Source organism: Abramis brama (genome assembly GCF_963993115.1).
Source record: "Abramis brama genome assembly, chromosome: 15".
NCBI lineage: Eukaryota > Metazoa > Chordata > Actinopteri > Cypriniformes > Leuciscidae > Abramis > Abramis brama.
This window is the reverse complement of record NC_139977.1, coordinates 36289972-36310701: the sequence shown is the minus strand read 5'-3', so window position 1 is coordinate 36310701 and position 20730 is coordinate 36289972. Positions and strand designations below refer to the sequence as shown.

Sequence of the window (20730 nt, the reverse complement as noted above, 5' to 3'; positions counted from 1 at the left end):
ATGCCCTGACATTTTTGCTTTTTTCAGTTGCTTATAAACATTATTAAATTAAAATAATACAAGGTTTGTTTCTAGTGGAATTTATTAGTGATGGGGACGAGACCACCTATGCCGAGTCCGAGTCAAGACCGAGTCTTTGAAGGGTCGAGACCGAGTCGAGACCGAGCCCGTTGGTTTTCAAATTCAGTCGAGTCCGAGTCAAGACCGAGTCTTTGAGGAAGCAAGTCCGAGTCGAGACCGAGTCTTTAGGAGTCGAGACCAAGACCATAAAAACATGTCAGTTTTCATATTCATGATTTAATATCACCCCAGTTAATAATCAACAGTTAGGCCTACAGACTAAGCTAGATTGGAAATTGTTTAGAGGAGCAATCTTAACGTCTTAATAAGGACTATGCTTTTACTATCATTAAAAAAAATCCCTACCACATGCATCATCTTCTGCCTATTTTTCTAAACTGCTTCAACAGTGCTGCTCTGTCATCAACATGTTAAGCCCACCCTGACATTTTTAATCATAATTAGGGCAAATTAAAATCTTCTTGTGGACTAGTGATAGGGACGAGACCGCCAATGCCGAGTCCGGGTCAAGACCGAGTCTTTGAAGGAACAAGTCCGAGACGAGTCCGAGAAAGCAGAAAACAATTCCGAGACCGGACTCGAGTACTACATCACTAGAATTTATTGATTGATAAATTAAATTAAATTAAATATCCCCAAAATATCCCCAACTGAGCAAGCCAAAGGCAACAGTGGCAAGGAACTGAAAAAACTCCATCAGGTGACCTAATGGAGGAAAAAAAAACCTTGGGAGAACCCAGGCTCATGTTTAAAAATTAAATGAAATAAATAAAAAAATTAAAAATTAAAAAAAAAATACGTGGATGGAAGGATTTAAAATTAGTTCTTAGTGAGAGACCAGAGTAATTTTTATATTAGCATTTTCTCCAATAATAATAAAAAAAGAAAATATATATATATATATATATATATTATATACAAAAATTCACAACTGGTTCCCATACAGGCAATATAAATGATAAAAAAGTATTTTTATTTTATTTTAAATTAATATAAACTTTATATATAAAAACTTTGCTTACACCTCACAAAATCTAAATTGTTGCAAAGCCCACGCAACAACCTGGCAGAATGTAAGCTGAGGTTTGTATGACGTTACGTGTCGAATGTGCGCTCATAACGGACTTCCCTAGGGGCGATTCTAGGATTTTCATTTTAGGGGGGCTCAGCCCCCGATGAGTATGCAGGGTTTTTCCTGGCTCAAAACGAGGCGGTGGAGGAAAACCCCCTAATCATGTACGTATTTTAATTATAAGATAATTACATTTTTATTTTTCATAGAACATCATATAGCCTACTGTGTTTCCCACAATATTTTTGTAAGTGGAGCTACCTACAGTGGGGTCCGGGGGCATGTCCCCCTGGAAGAAAATTTTGTACATTTTAAAGATAAATTTATTAATCTGGTGCACTTTGAGTCACCTGAATCAACTGTTGAAAATAAATAATCCTATGATATACTCTGATTTAAATTATCTGCATCTGATCATCACATTACAATTATTCAAATTCTCAGTGTTAAGCATGATAATATTGTAACATATCACTGTTTTTGATTTAAAAAAAATTAACACTTTAGTTTAGGATCTAATTCTCACTATTAACTAGTTGCTTAACATGCATATTACTAGGATATTGGCTGTTTATTAGTATAAACGCAGGGTTTTATAATAACTGAGGTCCCAAATGTGAGGCAGTTAGGGGGGTTCAGGGGCTCCCCCCAGACACTTTTGATTTTTCTAATCTTCATATGTGCATTTTAAGATGTCCAAAAAAAAAAAAAAAAAAAGGATAACAATAACTTTAAACCCAGTAGCGGGCAGTAGATTATTTGTCAATACATGCTCTCTCCTCATTTCCATCACTCTTTCTTTTTCTCTCAGTATCCTTATCTTGCCCTGTCTCTTCCCCTCCTAAAGCTGGTCTTTTTTAATTTACTGAAGACTACAAATTATATTATAATATTTATTTTTAAGATGTACACATTCATATTAACCTGTGCCTTATAATGAAAACTGCTTTGCTAATGTTTTTGTCCCCTCCCCTAACATTGACAGTAACGTTAACCTTAACTAATTATTACATTAAATTACATGAATCACGTTACATCGGCCTATTTTCATTTACAACAAATGGTGAAATTAGACAAACGTTTATTAGTTTGCCTGATTATTTCTAACATGTATGACCTAAAACAGCTAGCCTGGTAATACCAAACTCTGCTACTTCGCTTTGCTTCGTAGACAGAGTCTGGAAGGGCATAATTGAAAAGCGTTTTCTTTCTCGTGGGGGGAGGGGGGTTAAAATCATTGGTTACCCGTAAGCCAATCACATAACGTTTGGTTATGACGTGTGTTATGCGCAGGCTCAGCCGCATTGAACTTCCACTGTAAACACATGTGATGCGAAAACAAAACCATCGAGCGAAATACCGGAGTGAACATGGCTGTGAACGACTATTGCAGATTATGTGAAGTAAATCTACGCATCCACGGTACAATCAGCGTTTACGTCACGACTCTCAGCTCGCCCTCTGTTCGTTGATTGGCCGGCTGTTTTGAGGCCAGAGGAAAACGGGAAGACAGGTCGCTATCTCAGACTGAGTACAGAAGCGAACTGAAATTGAGCGGAAGTACGAAGTCTGACGTGGCCAGGCTATAAAACAGCTGTCGAATATGAAATGTTTAGTTTAGCTACTTACATATCTCGCACTTGAGCATAAACTACTGAAGCGTCGGGTTGCGCCTCGCGCTGCTAAACTTCGCGCTCTGTAGCGTCTGTGAACATAAAGCCCGCCTGCTTTGATTGGATTGGTCATCTCAAATATTCTGACATTGACGGGCAGTGACGGACCAATGAGGCTCAGATGAACACACACACCCTGTCCTCTGTTTCTGACGTGCATTCCGTGCGAAGCTCGATTTAAAAATCAAATATTTTTCTCCCTCACTGTATAATTTTTGGGGGGGACAAATGCGACTGTCTCCAATATTGGGGAGGGGACACGTCCCCTCCGTCCCCCCCGGTTCCTATGCCCTTGGATATAATCGTTGTTCGGAAATTTAAATGAGGATGCCGATCTGTTTTGTAAGTGATCGCATAGCTAGCAAACTGTCACAGTGTCTGATTTTGTTCCCTGGGTCTCCACTAGATGTCCTCCTTCCCCACGGTGTCTGTCACATTTGAACTACATTCCCCACGATCCTTGTCTCTTCATTGCATTCAGCTGTCCCTAGTCACTCATTATAACACTCAGCCTATTCCCCATCAGTATTGTCATTTACCTGTGTATTTATACCCTGTCTGTTTAGTATGTGTTACGGAGTCTTTGTTGTATGTCACTTACACTTCTTCAAGTCGGTTTCCTAGTTTGAGTTTGTTTTGTTCCTTGTTTGTTTATTTTGTTATATTGGACTGCTAACATGGATTTGGACCCCTGCATGGATGACGACGAATTGGATTGCCCTAATAATTAAAGTGTTGTATTTGGATCCACCTGTTTCTCTTCCTTTCCTTGGTGTGTGGATCATGACTTAAACTGGCTGAAGTAAATAATACTGACAGTAACTGGAGTGGCGAACTGATAGGAGAGGGGGCAGCCTCAGGGGCTCCAGTGGGTCATCAAGTAGGGGCGTGTCCAGGAGCTCAAAGGCTCCAGTGCGTCATCAAGTATGGGCGTGTCCAGGAGCTCAGGGGCTCCAGTGCGTCATCGAGCCCCCGTTTTAGCGCCGCCCAAAAAATCCAGAACACAGCAATGGTGAAAAACTGTTTAACGGTCTGACTCCACAATTCAGCACTTCACAGTTCACAGTCTTTGTAATATGTTTTAGCAAGACATTTCTAATATTTTTAATGTGTTTAGAAATTTTTTTTTTAATTGCCTTTAAAGATACATACATAGATAGATGCCTTTATTCATCCCCACAGGGGAAATTCAGATGTCCAGCAGCAGATAGTGTGTGTTGGCTAACTAACAAGCATTCTCACTACAATACACTCATAAAAACACAGATGATAACAATTAGTACAAGAACAAACTACTATCATTAGTAGTAAATAATTAATGCACTTCAAACAGATCCATTATGCAGTCTTATGGCGGCCGGAACAAATGACCTCCTAAACCTCTCAGTCCTACAACTCATGGAGAGGAATCGGTCACTGTGGCTGCTTTGCTGGGCAACCACAGTGTCATGCAGTGGGTGGCTCCTATTTCTGAGGATGGATTTCATCATTCTCCTCATTCTTTCCTCCACCAAATCTCCTACGGAGTCCACCCTTCTCCCCAACACTGACACACACTTCCTGACCAGTTTGTCAAGTCGGTTCCCCTCCCTGGCTGTCATACAGCTGCCCCAGCACACCACTGCAAAGAACACAGCACTGGCCACAACCGACTGATAGAAAAGGTACAGCATCTCATTACTGACTTGGAAGGATTTTAGCTTCCTGAGGAAAAAAAGTCTGCTCTGACCTTTCCTGTATGCTGCATTTACATGTACTGACCAGTCCAGTTTATGGTTAAGGTGGACTCCCAGATATTTGTACGTCTGGACCACCTCAATGCCCCCCCCCCCTCAATTACCACAGGTAAATGATATAGCTTACGCCTCCCTAAGTCCACTGTGATCTCCTTGGTTTTTGATGTATTAAGAATGAGATCATCCAGGTCGCAAACTCTGAGATGACCCTCCTGTACTCCTCCTCGTCTCTTTCCCTCACACAAGCCGCCACCACTGTATCATCAGAATATTTTTGGATGTGGCATGATGATGTTCTGTACGAAAAGTCTGATGTGTATAGGTAGAAGAGGAAAGGGGATAGTACAGTTCCCTGAGGGGCCCCAATACTTGTTATCACAGTGTCTGAGACCGTATTCCCCAGTCTGACATACTGTGGCCGCTCTGTCAGATAACTGATGATCCACTCGATGAGAGCAGGCTCCATGCACAGGTTCTCGAGTTTGCCTCTCAAAATCTGAGGCTGGATGGTGTTGAATGCACTCGAGAAATCAAAGAACATCATCCGCACATATCCCCCTGTCTTATCAAGAAAAGACAGGGCTTGATGAAGCAAGTAGAGGACAGCATCCTTCATTCCCATGTTTGCTTGATAGGCAAACGGCAGGGGGTCAAGGGCCTGCTGTAGTTGTGGGCCCAGGAGCTGGAGAAGGAGCCTCTCGAGGGTCTTCATAATCACAGACGTCAAGGCCACTGGTCTGTAATCCAGCGGCTGTTCCATCTCTGCTGCTGCCTCCTGCCCTGCTTCACTCAGCGGCTGTTCCAGCGGCTGTTCCGCGGTGGAAGGTCTCCCACCCTTAGGCACTGGCACAATGCAGGATTTCTTCCACTGCTTCGGCACCTGACTCACAGCCGCTGAGTGGAGCAGGGCAGGAGACAGCAGCAGAGGTGGAACAGCCGCTGAGTGAAGCAGGGCAGGAGGCAGCAGCAGAGATGGAACAGCCGCTGAGTGAAGCAGGGCAGGAGGCAGCAGCAGAGATGGAACAGCCGCTGAGTGAAGCAGGGCAGGAGGCAGCAGCAGAGATGGAACAGCCGCTGAGTGAAGCAGGGCAGAAGGCAGCAGCAGAGATGGAACAGGCGCTGAGTGAAGCAGGGCAGGAGACAGCAGCAGAGGTGGAACAGCCGCTGAGTGAAGCAGGGCAGGAGGCAGCAGCAGAGATGGAACAGGCGCTGAGTGAAGCAGGGCAGGAGGCAGCAGCAGAGGTGGAACAGCCGTTGAGTGAAGCAGGGCAGGAGGCAGCAGCAGAGGTGGAACAGCCGTTGAGTGAAGCAGGGCAGGAGACAGCAGCAGAGGTGGAACAGGCGCTGAGTGAAGCAGGGCAGGAGACAGCAGCAGAGATGGAACAGCCGTTGAGTGAAGCAGGGCAGGAGACAGCAGCAGAGGTGGAACAGCCGTTGAGTGAAGCAGGGCTGGAGGCAGCAGCAGAGGTGGAACAGCCGCTGAGTGAAGCAGGGCAGGAGGCAGCAGCAGAGATGGAACAGGCGCCTAGTGAAGCAGGGCAGGAGACAGCAGCAGAGGTGGAACAGCCGCTGAGTGAAGCAGGGCCAGAGGCAGCAGCAGAGATGGAACAGCCGCTGGGTGGAGCAGGGCAGGAGGCAGCAGCAGAGGTGGAACAGCCACTGAGTGAAGCAGGGCAGGAGACAGCAGCAGAGGTGGAACAGCCGCTGAGTGAAGCAGGGCAGGAGGCAGCAGCAGAGATGGAACAGCCGTTGAGTGAAGCAGGGCAGGAGACAGCAGCAGAGGTGGAACAGCCGCTGAGTGAAGCAGGGCAGGAGGCAGCAGCAGAGATGGAACAGCCGCTGAGTGAAGCAGGGCAGGAGACAGCAGCAGAGGTGGAACAGCTGCTGAGTGAAGCAGGGCCAGAGGCAGCAGCAGAGATGGAACAGCCGCTGAGTGAAGCAGGGGAGGAGGCAGCAGCAGAGGTGGAACAGCCGCTGAGTGAAGCAGGGCAGGAGGCAGCAGCAGAGGTGGAACAGCCACTGGGTGGAGCAGGGCAGGAGACAGCAGCAGAGGTGGAACAGGTGCTGAGTGAAGCAGGGCAGGAGGCAGCAGCAGAGGTGGAACAGCCGCTGAGTGAAGCAGGGCCAGAGGCAGCAGCAGAGATGGAACAGCCGCTGAGTGAAGCAGGGCAGGAGAGAGCAGCAGAGGTGGAACAGGCGCTGAGTGAAGCAGGGCAGGAGGCAGCAGCAGAGGTGGAACAGCCGCTGAGTGAAGCAGGGCAGGAGGCAGCAGCAGAGGTGGAACAGCCACTGGGTGGAGCAGGGCAGGAGACAGCAGCAGAGGTGGAACAGGCGCTGAGTGAAGCAGGGCAGGAGGCAGCAGCAGAGGTGGAACAGCCGCTGAGTGAAGCAGGGCCAGAGGCAGCAGCAGAGATGGAACAGCCGCTGAGTGAAGCAGGGCAGGAGACAGCAGCAGAGGTGGAACAGCCGCTGAGTGAAGCAGGGCCAGAGGCAGCAGCAGAGATGGAACAGCCGCTGAGTGAAGCAGGGCAGGAGACAGCAGCAGAGGTGGAACAGCCGCTGAGTGAAGCAGGGCCAGAGGCAGCAGCAGAGATGGAACAGCCGCTGAGTGAAGCAGGGCAGGAGACAGCAGCAGAGGTGGAACAGGCGCTGAGTGAAGCAGGGCAGGAGGCAGCAGCAGAGATGGAAGAGCCGCTGAGTGAAGCAGAGCAGGAGACAGCAGCAGAGATGGAACAGCCGCTGGGTGGAGCAGGGCAGGAGGCAGCAGCAGAGATGGAACAGCCGCTGGGTGGAGCAGGGCAGGAGGCAGCAGCAGAGGTGGAACAGCCGCTGAGTGAAGCAGGGCAGGAGACAGCAGCAGAGATGAAACAGCCGTTGAGTGAAGCAGGGCAGGAGACAGCAGCAGAGGTGGAACAGCCGCTGAGTGAAGCAGGGCAGGAGGCAGCAGCAGAGATGGAACAGGCGCTGAGTGAAGCAGGGCAGGAGGCAGCAGCTGAAGTGGAACAGCCGCTGAGTGAAGCAGGGCAGGAGGCAGCAGCTGAAGTGGAACAGCCGCTGAGTGAAGCAGGGCAGGAGACAGCAGCAGAGATGAAACAGCCGTTGAGTGAAGCAGGGCAGGAGACAGCAGCAGAGGTGGAACAGCCGCTGAGTGAAGCAGGGCAGGAGACAGCAGCAGAGGTGGAACAGGCGCTGAGTGAAGCAGGGCAGGAGGCAGCAGCTGAAGTGGAACAGCCGCTGAGTGAAGCAGGGCAGGAGACAGCAGCAAAATTGGAGGAGCTGTTGGATGGTGCGGCGCAGGAGTTTGGCAGCGCTACTGCTAACTTATCATAGTATAATGAATGGAATCCTTTGTTGCCAGCTAGCATGTTGTGAGTAAAAGTGCTAAAAAAAAAAATGAAAACAAATATTTACTTGTGGCCTGCGTATTCACAACGAGTACAAATAGCAATACAGTATATACAGGACTATATTGGGGTGAAGCACAGACGAAGCACTGCTACATGGGCACAGAGATATCGGAGATATCACGCAGCAACAACAACTGAAACTCCCCAACTTCCGTCAACATCTGACAGGCATGACCTGCATCAGGTATCTTTGCTTTTGGATTGTGTTGAGTTTGAGAAGTTACAACTACAGTTACAGCAAACATGATAATTGCCTGCACAGCAAAAGGTTGTGAGAACAAGCAAAGGACATACACTCACACCATCAGTTTGTGTTGGCTCTCATCCTCAGGCTGTTGAGAGATAGCAATCTCCTCCTCCTCTTGTCGTTATATTTCCAAAGCACGCAGCTCCTCTTCTGAAAACTCCTGATCATAGAGGTATGGTTCTGGATCTCTTGGAGTCACCTTCTTCGTCTCTCACAAAATCCGCAATGTTCATCGCCATTTGCCAGTCTACTGTAGGAAAAATAGCCAGCTACTATTCACGCCGGTATTTTGACGGAAGTTTTTTTTTTTTTTTGGGCGCATAAAAGAAAACAGAACACGGGTCAATATATTGTGTTTTTTATTAATTTGGTGCTATTATTAGCAGCTGAGTGAACATAGGTTTACTGAGTGCCATGAAGTGGCTTCTGCTGCTTGCAAACAGACTCTTTTGAGGAGACAGTGGATTTCCAATAATTTGTTGCCCTGATTCCACGTGCTATGTGCAAACACACTGCAGGCTCACTCTCGTTCTTATCCAAGGTAAATCAACACTGTCATCCCTTACATGCGTTTTATTTAACTAAATACATGATAATCAGCTAAAACGCATGTGCAGGTTACTTTACTTCCTGAACGAGCGCGCACACGAATTAATGTTGCTTTCACATTCACGTGAACCGCAGAACAGTTCGAGTGCAACCGAACTCAGACCACCTCCTCCAGGTCGCCTCAGGTTCGGTATCCCAGGGCACACCCGGGTCTAACTGCTTCATGATTCTGGCACGGTTAGTGATTTACTGCAGGAGTGAGTTCTCAAATATTGAAGTATTAAAATGAGGTTTAAATTTGTCTTACATCAAATCATTGAATCTGAATGTGCCATTTTAGCTAAACAAACATTTATATCTTTAGAAAGGCAAGCGTTTATGGTAACTTGACAATATTACACTTTAATGTAGTGTTCCTGTAGATTACACTAGTCATTTTCAGGGAATGCATGAATGGACAAGACAATTACTTTGAATGCAATATAAGTCACTTTAGACCATCTGACACATGTTCTTTGTAATGAACAATATGATGTAAAGTGTTGTGCAAAACAATGTGAAACTACAAGGTTCTGTTTAGGAAGTCTTTATTGCTGATATTTGACAACTGTTTCAGCAGAAGTTCAGGAGTCTTCAGAAGAATCACTAACATACAAGAAAGAATAACAATTTCAACTTCAAAAGTGGGGTGCAAATGTCCCAATCATCTGGTTAAGCTTTATTTTGTGATAATGACTGGCTGACTTTACAGATTTACATTACAAAACTGTTGAATGACATGGTTTGTTAGTTTATCATTGTATGATGAACAATTACAATACATTTGGTCTTGCTGTTCTTGTTGGCATCCTCTAATACCTGAAAGAATAATCAGATTTAGTAGATCTGCAGTGTGTGTCAGTCGGAGTTTTTGATTGCGATCACATCACCTCAGTCACAGCAGAACATGCGCACGTCATTGAGAGCGGTGTCGTCTCTTTCGCTTCCCTGTGACTCTTCTACCAGGGTCTGTATGCCGCAGATTCCCGTTCCTTCACAAGTTGGACTCCAGTTGCCCCAGTCGCCCCAGTTTGTGCCGTCATCCTCCAGCACAGCACCTCCACTGCATTTGAACCTGAAATAAAATTCAGATGTGACAATATTATAATAAAATATGTAATTGTGCTGTTGGATTGAATGTCAGTCACATGATCACCTGCAGCCGACAGCCTAATCACTGCGATCTTGAACAGCAGCACGACTGCGAGTGCGATATTAACTAAACTATTGATGGGGGAAAACCGAGTCCTTAAATAGCAAAATAAACCCAGGATGGGTCAGAGATGGTGTAAGAGGTATACACCGAGTAAGAGATGTTATAACTTATAGCAGCACACACTCACCTGATGTTGTTTGCCGCCGTATCATCTCCAGATCCTTGGGAAGATTCAACTCTCAGCTGGAAAGCGGTCAAGAATCCAGAAGAACACTCTCGCTTATATCTCCAGTCACCCCAGCTGAAGAAAACACAAAGAGGTTGCCTGATCAAATCAATTATTCAAGATAACCCTCAATTTACTTATCTAGCTTAAACGCTTAATGCAAGAATTGTTAATAATCTGAGTCCATTACCCTCCTACTTTGGACTCAACCGAGTTGTAGCGACGCAAGTCTTTGTCCCGATCGACACAGTAAAGACGAATCCCATTGAGCGCTGTATCATCACCACCAAAAATAAGAGGAGATTCCAGCTTAAAAGAACAAGACAATCTTCCATTTGAAAGAGATAACTTTAACCCAACCCATAGTAACATTTATCTTCATGCTCTTTAGTATTACACATAAGAAACCAGGAATTAAACGACAAACAGCAACTCCACAGTTTTCAACCTTTGTATCGGTCATCCACCCCATGTTAGCAAAATAGAATCAATGCCCAACTTACCTTCAGACTAAACCCTACGGCGTATGTTCCACTTGGACACATGTCCTTAGGACCCCACGATCCCCAACTCATTCCGTTGGACACCGTCAGCTCAGATCTGTAAGGTCGGTCGACGCTCCGCTCAGAAGGACCTTCTGTGGACTGACTGCTCACATGCCCAATAATGGCCAGCAGTGAAAACATCATGGAAAGGAAATGATACATTGCTACAGCACTGGCCTGAATATTTACTGAGTTATACTAATTTTTAGGTAGACTATCTGCAGAATATGCTAAAGCAGAAACAATATAATACCATGAGGAAGAAGCCTCATATTTATACACAAGAATCATTAACCACGATGTCCATTCCATCCAATCATAATACTCAAAGATCAACCCCTACCATATTTGGCATATTAAGAAATTATGTTTTATTAACAAAGTTCAGGAGCACGTTCAGATAATTAATCCTAATTAAACACCTGTGGAGCACATTCAGATAATCAACGAGTTAAGAGGTGTATATATATATACACAGCAGATAATCATGCTTTGGGTCAAAGGTGTTGTCAACTCTAGGCTTGTTGTCTTTCACTTGAGGTTTCTTTTCCTCAGCGCTCGGCTACTAGGTATCTGGGTTTAATGACGTATCATTATCCAAAGAGGCAATCAACTCATCAGTTTTTATACTTGTGTTGTTTCCCACTGAAATGAGGTTCTAATCTTCACCTTTTCATGTCCTTGAACTCCAGTAAATTCAACCAAGATGGCTGATTTCCTTTAAAGGTTCTAGAAGTAGAACCACAAGCTGTGTCCTAATGTGAAGGCTGCATCCTCTGAAGGTCGCATTTGAAGGCCGTTTGTGTCACTGCGGCGCGACAAAGGCTGCCCTGATTCAGAAGCGATGCCAAAAGCACCCTTTGTTTCCCCATGAAAAAAGGCATAAAAGGATCCTTAGTGGCCTATCCTACCCCATAAGTTATTGCGTGCTGGTGACGACTGCATTTTTATTTAAAAAAAAGGCGGCCGAGAGTTCGGTGGTGGATGGAAAATTCACTTTTAACTGTATTACGTTTTCATTTACTCAAATAGCTAGTGAAACCAGAGTTAAAAGCCACAAGTTTTTCTTTCTTATAAACTTCATCTTAACTCCATTACCATTGTGTGGCTTAATTTGTTAGATAGTTTGAGTCAAAACTTGTGCTATTATTAGTTTAACAACCTTTTTGTAACATTTGCACTAGTCTTACCAATGAGAAGGAGCAGAAGTGTGTGTGTTTGTGTGTGTTCAAGGACCTAAAAGACTGTAGCTGTGTCCCAATGGGAAGGCTGCACCATGTAGCCCTCGTAGGATTTCCTAATTGCGTAACCAGGTGTTCCTGGTATCCAAGGTAAATCATCAACACAGTCATCCCTTACTTGTGTTTTAACTAAAATGCGTCATAATCAGCTAAAATGCATGCGCAGGTTACTTTACTTCATGAACGAGCGCGCACCCAAGTCCGGGTTGCTTTCACATTCCCGCAAACAGTTCGAGTGCAACCGAACTCAGACCATCTCCAGGTCGCCTCGGGTTCAGTATCCCAGTGCACACCCGGGTCTGCATGAACCATGTCCTGTTCTGAACTAAACTGTCGGTGTAAAAAACACCCTTCAACCAATTGTAACCTGCCTAGGAGACCTACTGAAACCGAAAACTGAGGCACAGAACTGAAACATGATTAAACAGCCATCCAAACATAAAGACTCAGATTATAACAGTCTTTGAATATAGATTTTAACTGCTTCTTGATTCTGGCAGTTTGTGATATTTACTGCAGGAGTGAGTTTACAGTCTTCTCAAATACTGAGGTATTAAAATGAGGTTTGAATTTGTTTTACATCAAACCATTTTCTGAATGTGCCATTTTAGCTAAACAAACATTTATATCTTTAGAAAGGTAAAAAGTTTACAGTAACTTGACAATATTACACTTTAATGTAGCCTAGTGTTCCTGTAGATTACACTAGTCATTCTCAGGGAATGCATGAATGGACAAGACAATAACTTCGAATGCAATTTAAGTCACTTTAGACCATCTGACACATGCTATATGTTATGAACAATATGATGTAAAGTGTTGTGCAAAACAATGTTAAACTACAAGGTTCTGTTTAGAAAGTCTTTATTGCTGATATTTGACAATCGTTTCAGCAGAAGTTCAGGAGTCTTCAGAAGCACTAACATACAAGAAAGAATGAGATAATTTCAACTTCAAAAGCAGGGATGTAAATGTCACGATCATCCGGTTAGGCTTTATTTTTCATGATAATGACTGGCTGACTTTACAGATTTACATTACAAAACTGTTGGATGACATGGTTTGTTAGTTTATCATTGTATGATCAATAATAACAATACATTTGGTCTTGCTGTTCTTGTTGGCATCCTCTAATACCTGAAAGAATAATCAGATTTAGTTGATCTGCAGTGTGTTTCAGTCGGAGTTTTTGATTGCGATCACATCACCTCAATCACAGCAGAACATGCGCACGTCATTGAGAGCGGTGTCGTCTCTTTCGCTTCCCTGTGACTCTTCTACCAGGGTTTGTATGCCGCAGATTCCCGTTCCTTCACAAGTTGGACTCCAGTTGCCCCAGTCGCCCCAGTTTGTGCTGTCACCCTCCAGCACAGCACCTCCACTGCATTTGAACCTGGAAAAAAAAATAAAATCATGTGACAATATTATGATAAAAATAAATAATTGTGCTGTTGGACTGAATGTCAGTCACATGATCACCTGCAGCCGACAGCTTAATCACTGCGATCTTGAACAGCAGCACGACTGCGAGTGCGATATTAACTAAACTATTGATGGGGGAAAACTGAGTCCTTAAATAACAAAATAAACCCAGGATGGGTCAGAGATGGTGTAAGATAGGGTGACCATACGTCCTGTTTAACCAGGACATGTTTGGCCAGGATTTCGAGATCGCCCAAAATGCCCGGGATTCGGCTTTTGCTTTCTACAGTCACCATTCATTATGTTTACATTATTACATTATTTGACACTGACACATACGTGCCAGCTTTGCAGGTCATGCATTCTGCTTCACACGGATCCCGATCGAGACGAAAACACAGGAATTTTCTTAGCAATGCTAAAACGCACATCAACCGATCACTTGTTTAGCGTTCATGTAAACACTACATTCAGATTCACCAATCGGAATTAATTTAGTCCTACTGAATCAAAAGGTGTGCATGTAAACAAAATGAATGGCGACGATAAAGCAAAAGCCGTATCCCGGATATTTTGGGCGATCTCGAAACCCCGGCCGGACATGTCCTGGAATATGGTCACCCTAGTGTAAGAGGTATACACAGTAAGAGATGTTATAACTTATAGCAGCACACACTCACCTGATGTTGTTTGCGGCCGTATCATCTCCAGATCCTTGGGAAGATTCAACTCTCAGCTGGAAAGCGGTCAAGAATCCAGAAGAACACTCTCGCTTATCTCTCCAGTCACCCCAGCTGAAGAAAACACACAAAGAGGATGCCTGATCAAATCAATTATTCAAGAAAATCCTCAATTTACTTAAATAGCTTAAACGCTTAATGCAAGAATTGTTAATAGTCCAAGTCCATTACCCTCCTACTTTGGACTCAACTGAGTTGTAGTCAAGCAAGGCTTTGGCCAGAGGAGCACAGTGAAGACGAATCCCATTGAGCGCTGTATCATCACCACCAAAAATAAGAGGAGATTCCACCTTAAAAGAACAAGACAATCTTCCATTTGAAAGTTAAATTTAACCCAACCCATAGTAACATTTATCTTCATGCTCTTTAATATTACACATAAGAAACCAGGAATTAAACGACAAACAGCAACTCCACAGTTTTCAACTTTTGAATTGGTCATCCACCCCATGTTAGCAAAATAGAATCAATGCCCAACTTACCTTCAGACTAAACCCTACGGCGTATGTTCCACTCGAACACATGTCCTTAGGCCCCCACGATCCCCAACTCATTCCGTTGGACACCGTCAGCTCAGATCTGTAAGGTCGGTCGACGCTCCGCTCAGAACGACCTTCTGTGGACTGACTGCTCACATGCCCAATAAAGGCTAGCAGTGAAAACATCATGGAAAAGAAATGATGCATTGCTACAGCACTGGCCTGAATACTTGCTGAATTATACTAATTTTTAGGTAGACTATCTGCAGAAAATGCTAAAGCAGAAACAATATAATACCACGAGGAAGAAGCCTCATATGTCCATTCCATCCAATCATAATACTCAAAGATCAACCCCTACCATATTTGGCATATTAAGAAATTATGTTTTATTAACAAAGTTCAGGAGCACGTTCAGATAATTAATCCTAATTAAACACCTGTGGAGCACATTCAGATAATCAACGAGTTAAGAGGTGTATATATATATATACAGCAGATAATCACACTTTGGGTCAAAGGTGTTGTCAACTCTAGGCTTGTTGTCTTTCACTTGAGGTTTCTTTTCCTCAGCGCTCGGCTACTAGGTATCTGGGTTTAATGACGTATCATTATCCAAAGAGGCAATCAACTCATCAGTTTTTATACTTGTGTTGTTTCCCACTGAAATGAGGTTCTAATCTTCACCTTTTCATGTCCTTGAACTCCAGTAAATTCAACCAAGATTGCTGATTTCCTTTAAAGTTTCTAGAAGTAAAACCACAAGCTGTGTCCTAATGTGAAGGCTGCATCCTCTGAAGGTCGCATTTGAAGGCCGTTTGTGTCACTGCGGCGCGACAAAGGCTGCCCATTGTTTATTACGTTAAGTTAAAAGCTACAAGATTTTCTTTTTTTATAGACTTTATCTTAACTCCTTCATCACCATTGCGTGGCTTAATTTGTCAGGTGGTTTGAGGCAAAACTTGTGCTAATATTAGTTTAATGACCTATTTGTAGTCTCTCACTTGTGTATTGTAAGAATTATCACTTGCCCTATAAAGCCCACAACAAAAAGAAAAGCAGTAGATAAGGCAATGGGGTTTGACTTTTATGTGTTTTTGTAGTGCTGTCATGCAAGCTTTGTTTACAAAAGTTTTAACCAAATTTGAGTATCCAGTAATTTGATTTCTGAAGTATTTTGTATGCATGTCCTGATGTGTCATATTTTGCAGTGTTATCAATGCACTAATATTAAGATTGCACCTCTGTGTTAATATTTTTCATAAGTACCTTTTTCTGCTTTTTTAGAGCAATTCTGGAGAAAATGGGTCTGCTGCGGAGTTTAACTCTCTCTTTTTCAGGCAAAAAACAAAGAGTTAATACACGCATCTTTGCTGAAATTTATTGTGCTGTTGTTGTTGTTAACAAGCCATGGTTCATTTGCTCTGCCTTTAGGATTGCAAGTGTCCTGGCACAGGTGAGGGTGTGAGTGTGAGTGGGAAACCCACTGCTGAGACTTGGCCCTGGTTTGTCCTCATGGATGAGGTGTTGGGACAGAGGCATTGCACCAACCGCCCCGGTCCTCATTGCCTCAATCCCTGAAGACACACCAGGGCCAAGTTCAACAGTGGGTGCCCAAGGATGAGTTTTTGGCATTGATTAGAGAAGACATGCAACTATAGAGGGAGGCTAAGGACATGTGTCCAAGTGGATCATACACCGCAGGGTTTAGTTTGAAGGTAAGTTGGACACTGAATCTATTAAACTAATATGAGGGTGGATGAGTGCTTAAAAACTAGAGTTGCTGTTTGTCATTTAATTCCAGGGAACTACACCTGCTTATGATTTTTAAAGTGTCTGTGTAATACTAAAGAGCATGAAGATACATGCGATTATGGGTTAGAATTAACTTTCAAATGTAAGGCTTTCTCAATGTTGTTTTTAAGGTGGAAGAACCAGGTGGTGATATAGCGCTAAATGGGATTTATCTTCCCTGTGTTGATCGGTCCAAAGGACCATCAGACTCCCATGACTACACCTCAACGAAGGTACGAAGGTAAGCAATGGACTCTGATTATTAAATTCTTGCATTGTTTAAGCTAGATAAGTAAACTGAGGATTTTCTTAAATGATTGATTTGATCAGGCATCCTCTTTGTGTGTTTTCTTCAGCTGGGGTGAGTGGACAGATATCAAATGGTGTAATTCTGGATACTTGAAATCTTTCCAGCTGAGAGTTGAATCTCCCCAAGGATCTGGAGATGATACGGCCGCAAACATCAAGTGAGTGTGTGCTGCTATAAGTTATAACATTTATTACTCGGTGTATACCTCTTACACATCTTTTAACCCATCCTGGTTTTATTTTTCTATTTAAGAACTCAAGTTTTCCCCCATCAATAGTTTAGTTAATATCACACTCGCAGTCGTGCTGCTGTTCAAGATTGCAGTGATTAGGCCGTCGGCTGCAGGTGATCATGTGACTGGCATTCAGTCCAACAGCACAATTACATATTTTATCATAATATTGTCACATCTGAATTATTTCCAGGTTCACCTGCAGTGGAGGTGCTGTGCTGGGAGGAGACAGCACAAACTGGGGTGACTGGAGTCCAAAGTGTCATGGAAGAGGAATCTTTGGCATACAGACCCGGACAGAAGAGCCACAGGGAAACGGAGATGACACCGCTCTCAATGATGTGCACATGTTCTGCTGTGATTAAGGTGATGTGATCGCAATCAAAAACTCAGATTTTACTAATAGTTACAGCAGATCTACTAAATCTACGCATGCGTCGTGAGAGATAGGGTGATCTCTGCGCATGCGTCGCGACTGAGTGTGTTGTTGTGTTTGGAGACACACTCGGGGTGTTTCTCAATATGCGTTCTTCAGCGATCTTGCGTCCTTGTGTTCTCGTTTTACGTCATCATTAACCGTCGAAGTTCAGACCCAATTCTCAAGAACGCAAGTACAGAGGACGCATGAAAGAACCCGGATGTGTTCTTGATACCGAGGATGCATCGAATGCAGACTTGAGCTAGTACTCACCTGGTGTCCCAGAAGTCATTGCGGCCGGTTCCGAGTTCGTTCTTCCAAGGAAGCTTGGCAAGACCGGTCTCCACGAGAACACAAGTCCGTTCTCTGCGTTCTTGGAATTGAGAAACAGCCTCGGTCTCTCTCGCGCACTTTTGGTCTCTCTCGCGCTCTGTCGCTCGCTCGCGCAGTTCGTTTCGCTTTTGTCCAGTCCGGCGCCTCATATCGAAGATGTGTGGCGAGTGACTAGCCGCAGCCGCAGGTGTGTTGTTGTTGTGTGGAATCTGGTGCGCGGCATGGCGGCAGCCGGGTGGTGGGCGTACCCAAAACAAGGATAGGAAGCGGCAGCGGCAGCATTGCTCAGCAATAATTGCTGATACTTTTTTAGCTCAAAACAGACAGATTTCACACAAAATAGGCAGAAATTACATAAATTGTGAACGTCAGACTTATAATCATTTTCGTTCCGTCTCGTCTCGTCAACGAAAACTCGAAAACGTCTCGTCATGTTTTAGTCACCTTAGAGCCATTTTTAGCTAGTTATCGTCATAAAAAAAAGGTGCGTCAACGAAATCATTTCGTTATCGTCATCGTTGATGAAAACAACATTGGTGAGGACACCTTCGAGCTGCATTCTGTGCAGCTAGAGCTGGAATCCGTGGAGAAGCAGATCCGCGACCTACTAGAGAGACAGGCCGAGCTGTGATCATCGGCAGTTCCATCATCCGGCATGTCCACGCTACCATAGGTAAAGGTAAGGTGTGCACTCACTGCTTTCCTGGTGCTCGTGTTCTCGATGTCGCTGCGCAGGTTCCCGGGATCCTGAATGGTGACGAGCCCGTCGGAGCTGTCGTGCTGCACGCTGGAACGAACGACATCAGGCTGCGGCAGTCGGAGGTTCTGAAGAAGGACTACAGGAGCCTGATCGAGATGGTACGCAGCACATCGCCTGAAACAATGATCATCGTGTCTGGACCGCTTTCCACGTACCGACTAGGACATGAAAGGTTCAGTAGATTATTTGCTCTAAATGAATGGTTAATGTCATGGTGTAATGAACAGACTGCTCTTTGTAAATAATTGGAATCTTTTCTGGGAGCGACCTAGGCTCCTCCGTGCCGATGGCCTTCACCCCAGCAGAATCGGAGCGGCTCTTCTGTCGGACAACATCTCCAAGACGCTACACACCATATGACTAGTAAGTCCAAATCACACTCTTTGCTGTCCAAACTTAATTGATATAAGTACCAATGTAGAACATTATATTGAAACTGTGTCTATTCCTCGTTTAATGAGATCAAATAATAAATCTACTGCAGGATCTAGGAAAAATCTAATTGTGATTAAACCAGAAAATCTCAATATTAGTGAACAAAAACAATTTATAAAGCTAGGTCTTGTAAACATTAGATCGCTCACACCTAAGGCGGTTATTGTAAATTAAATGGTCACAGATAATAGTTTCAATGTACTTTGCCTTATTGAAACCTGGCTTAAACCAAATGATTATTTCGGTCTTAATGAGTCTACTCCTCCTGGATACTGTTATAAGCATGAGCCCCATCTGATTGGTTGTGGCGGTGGTGTTGCTATAATCTATAAAGATATTCTTACTGTTATTTAGAAAACAGGTCACAGGTTTAATTCGTTTGAAGTACTTGTACTAAATGTTACTCTCTTAGATGTAAGAAAGAAATCCCTATTATCTCTAGCCTTGGCTACTGTATATAGACCGCCAGGGCCTTACGCTGATTTCCTAAAAGAGTTTGCAGACTTGCTCTCAGATCTTTTGGTCAATGTAGATAAAGCATTAATTGTTGGAGATTTTAACATGCACGCAGATAATCCAAATGATGCGTTAAGGGCTGCGTTTACAGATTTGTTAAACTCTTTTGGGGTCAAGCAAAACGTAACTGGTCCTACTCATCGTCTTAATCATACGCTAGATTTAATTATATCACATGGAACCAATCCAACCGATATAGATATTATACCGCAAAGTGATGAAGTCACTGACCATTACATGGTCACTTGCATACTACGTACTGCTGAAATTTGTCATGTTGCGCCACATTATCGACCAGGCAGAACAATCCTTCCAACAACTATAGATAGATAGATTCTTAAATAGCTTACCTGATCTATCTCAGCTGCTCAGTGAACCCAAACAAACAGATGAACTAGAGGAAATGACTAGCACTATGAGCACCATTTTCTCTAGTACATTAGACATCGTTGCACCAATTAGATTAAAAAAGGTTGGAGAGAAAATTAAAGCACCATGGTACAACAGTGCTACGCATGTTCTAAAGAGAAACTCGTAATTTAGAGCGTAAATGGAAACAAACTAATTTAGAGGTTAGAATCGCGTGGAAAAACAGTATGTCACGTTATAAAAAGGCCCAAAAAGTGGCCAGGGCTGAGCACCTCCGCAAACTAATAGAAAATAACCAAAATAATCCAAGGTTTTTATTTAACACCGTGACTAGACTAACAAATAAACAGACGCTACCTGAGCAAAATATCCTGTTACAGTGTAGTAGTAATGATTTTATGAATTTCTTCACTGAGAAAATGGAAAACATCAGAAATACAATTGTAAATGTACAATCTTTAATGGTGTCTTATGATTCAGCGTCAATTATCGCCCCTCAAAAAACTACAGCGCTTTACAACTATAGGACAGGAAGAGCTAAATAAACTTATCATTGCATCTAAACCAACAACGTGTTTATTAGATCCTATACCAACTAAACTACTGAAAGAAGTGTTACCTGTAGTGGAAGAGCCTCTCCTCAATATTATTAACTCGTCTTTATCTTTAGGTCATGTTCCAAGAATATTCAAGTTGGCAGTTATAAAACCTCTTAAACCACAATTAGATCATAATAACCTAGCAAATCTTTCATTTATGTCTAAAATTCTAGAAAAAGTTGTCTGCTCAATTGTGCTCTTTCTTGCAAGAAAATATCTATGAAAAGTTTCAGTCAGGATTCAGGCCGCATCATAGCACAGAAACTGCGCTCGTTAAAATTACAAATGATTTACTTCTAGCTTCTGACCAAGGCTGTATCTCAATACTAGTTTTACTCGATCTTAGTGCTG

General features: G+C 43.6%; 3 protein-coding genes across 5 annotated transcripts in view; all 3 read right to left on the bottom strand.

Annotated features, from left to right (window-relative positions):
* The window catches only part of LOC311096819 (uncharacterized protein), a 291191-nt gene that overhangs the window by 82529 nt on the left and 187932 nt on the right, over nt 1–20730 (bottom strand). The window lies entirely within an intron of this gene.
* LOC311097778 (vitelline membrane outer layer protein 1-like) lies at nt 9338–10979 on the bottom strand. 2 transcript variants are annotated; one of them, XM_084137630.1, is made up of 5 exons: nt 10690–10979; nt 10377–10495; nt 10148–10261; nt 9695–9879; nt 9338–9623 (listed from the first exon to the last, which is right to left on the bottom strand). In XM_084137630.1, exons 1-4 carry the CDS (start codon nt 10891–10893, stop codon nt 9696–9698), a joined length of 621 nt encoding a protein of 206 aa, XP_083993756.1. In that variant the 5' UTR covers nt 10894–10979; the 3' UTR covers nt 9338–9623; nt 9695. The 2 variants fall into 2 exon arrangements, 1 of the variants encoding a protein (XP_083993756.1); XR_014609323.1 differs by having other exon boundaries at nt 9345–9410; nt 9624–9879; nt 10690–10956.
* Nucleotides 12828–14901, bottom strand: LOC311097756 (vitelline membrane outer layer protein 1-like). The gene is made up of 5 exons (XM_084137612.1): nt 14617–14901; nt 14306–14424; nt 14075–14188; nt 13181–13365; nt 12828–13109 (listed from the first exon to the last, which is right to left on the bottom strand). Exons 1-4 carry the CDS (start codon nt 14818–14820, stop codon nt 13182–13184), a joined length of 621 nt encoding a protein of 206 aa, XP_083993738.1. The 5' UTR covers nt 14821–14901; the 3' UTR covers nt 12828–13109; nt 13181.

Bases quoted from the DNA above. Each gene is read 5' to 3' on its own strand.
- LOC311097778 (XM_084137630.1), bottom strand. From the start codon at position 10,893: ATGTATCATTTCCTTTCCATGATGTTTTCACTGCTGGCCATTATTGGG. The intron at 10,496-10,689 runs GTAAGTTGGGCA...TGTTCTTTTAAG, and splicing joins CCGTAGGGTTTAGTCTGAAG to CTGGAATCTCCTCTTATTTT. The intron at 9,880-10,147 runs GTGAGTGTGTGC...ATTTTATTTCAG, and splicing joins ACGGCGGCAAACAACATCAG to GTTCAAATGCAGTGGAGGTG.
- LOC311097756 (XM_084137612.1), bottom strand. From the start codon at position 14,820: ATGCATCATTTCTTTTCCATGATGTTTTCACTGCTAGCCTTTATTGGG. The intron at 14,189-14,305 runs GTAATGGACTTG...TGTTTTCTTCAG, and splicing joins GTTGAGTCCAAAGTAGGAGG to CTGGGGTGACTGGAGAGATA. The intron at 13,366-14,074 runs GTGAGTGTGTGC...TTTTTTTTCCAG, and splicing joins ACGGCCGCAAACAACATCAG to GTTCAAATGCAGTGGAGGTG.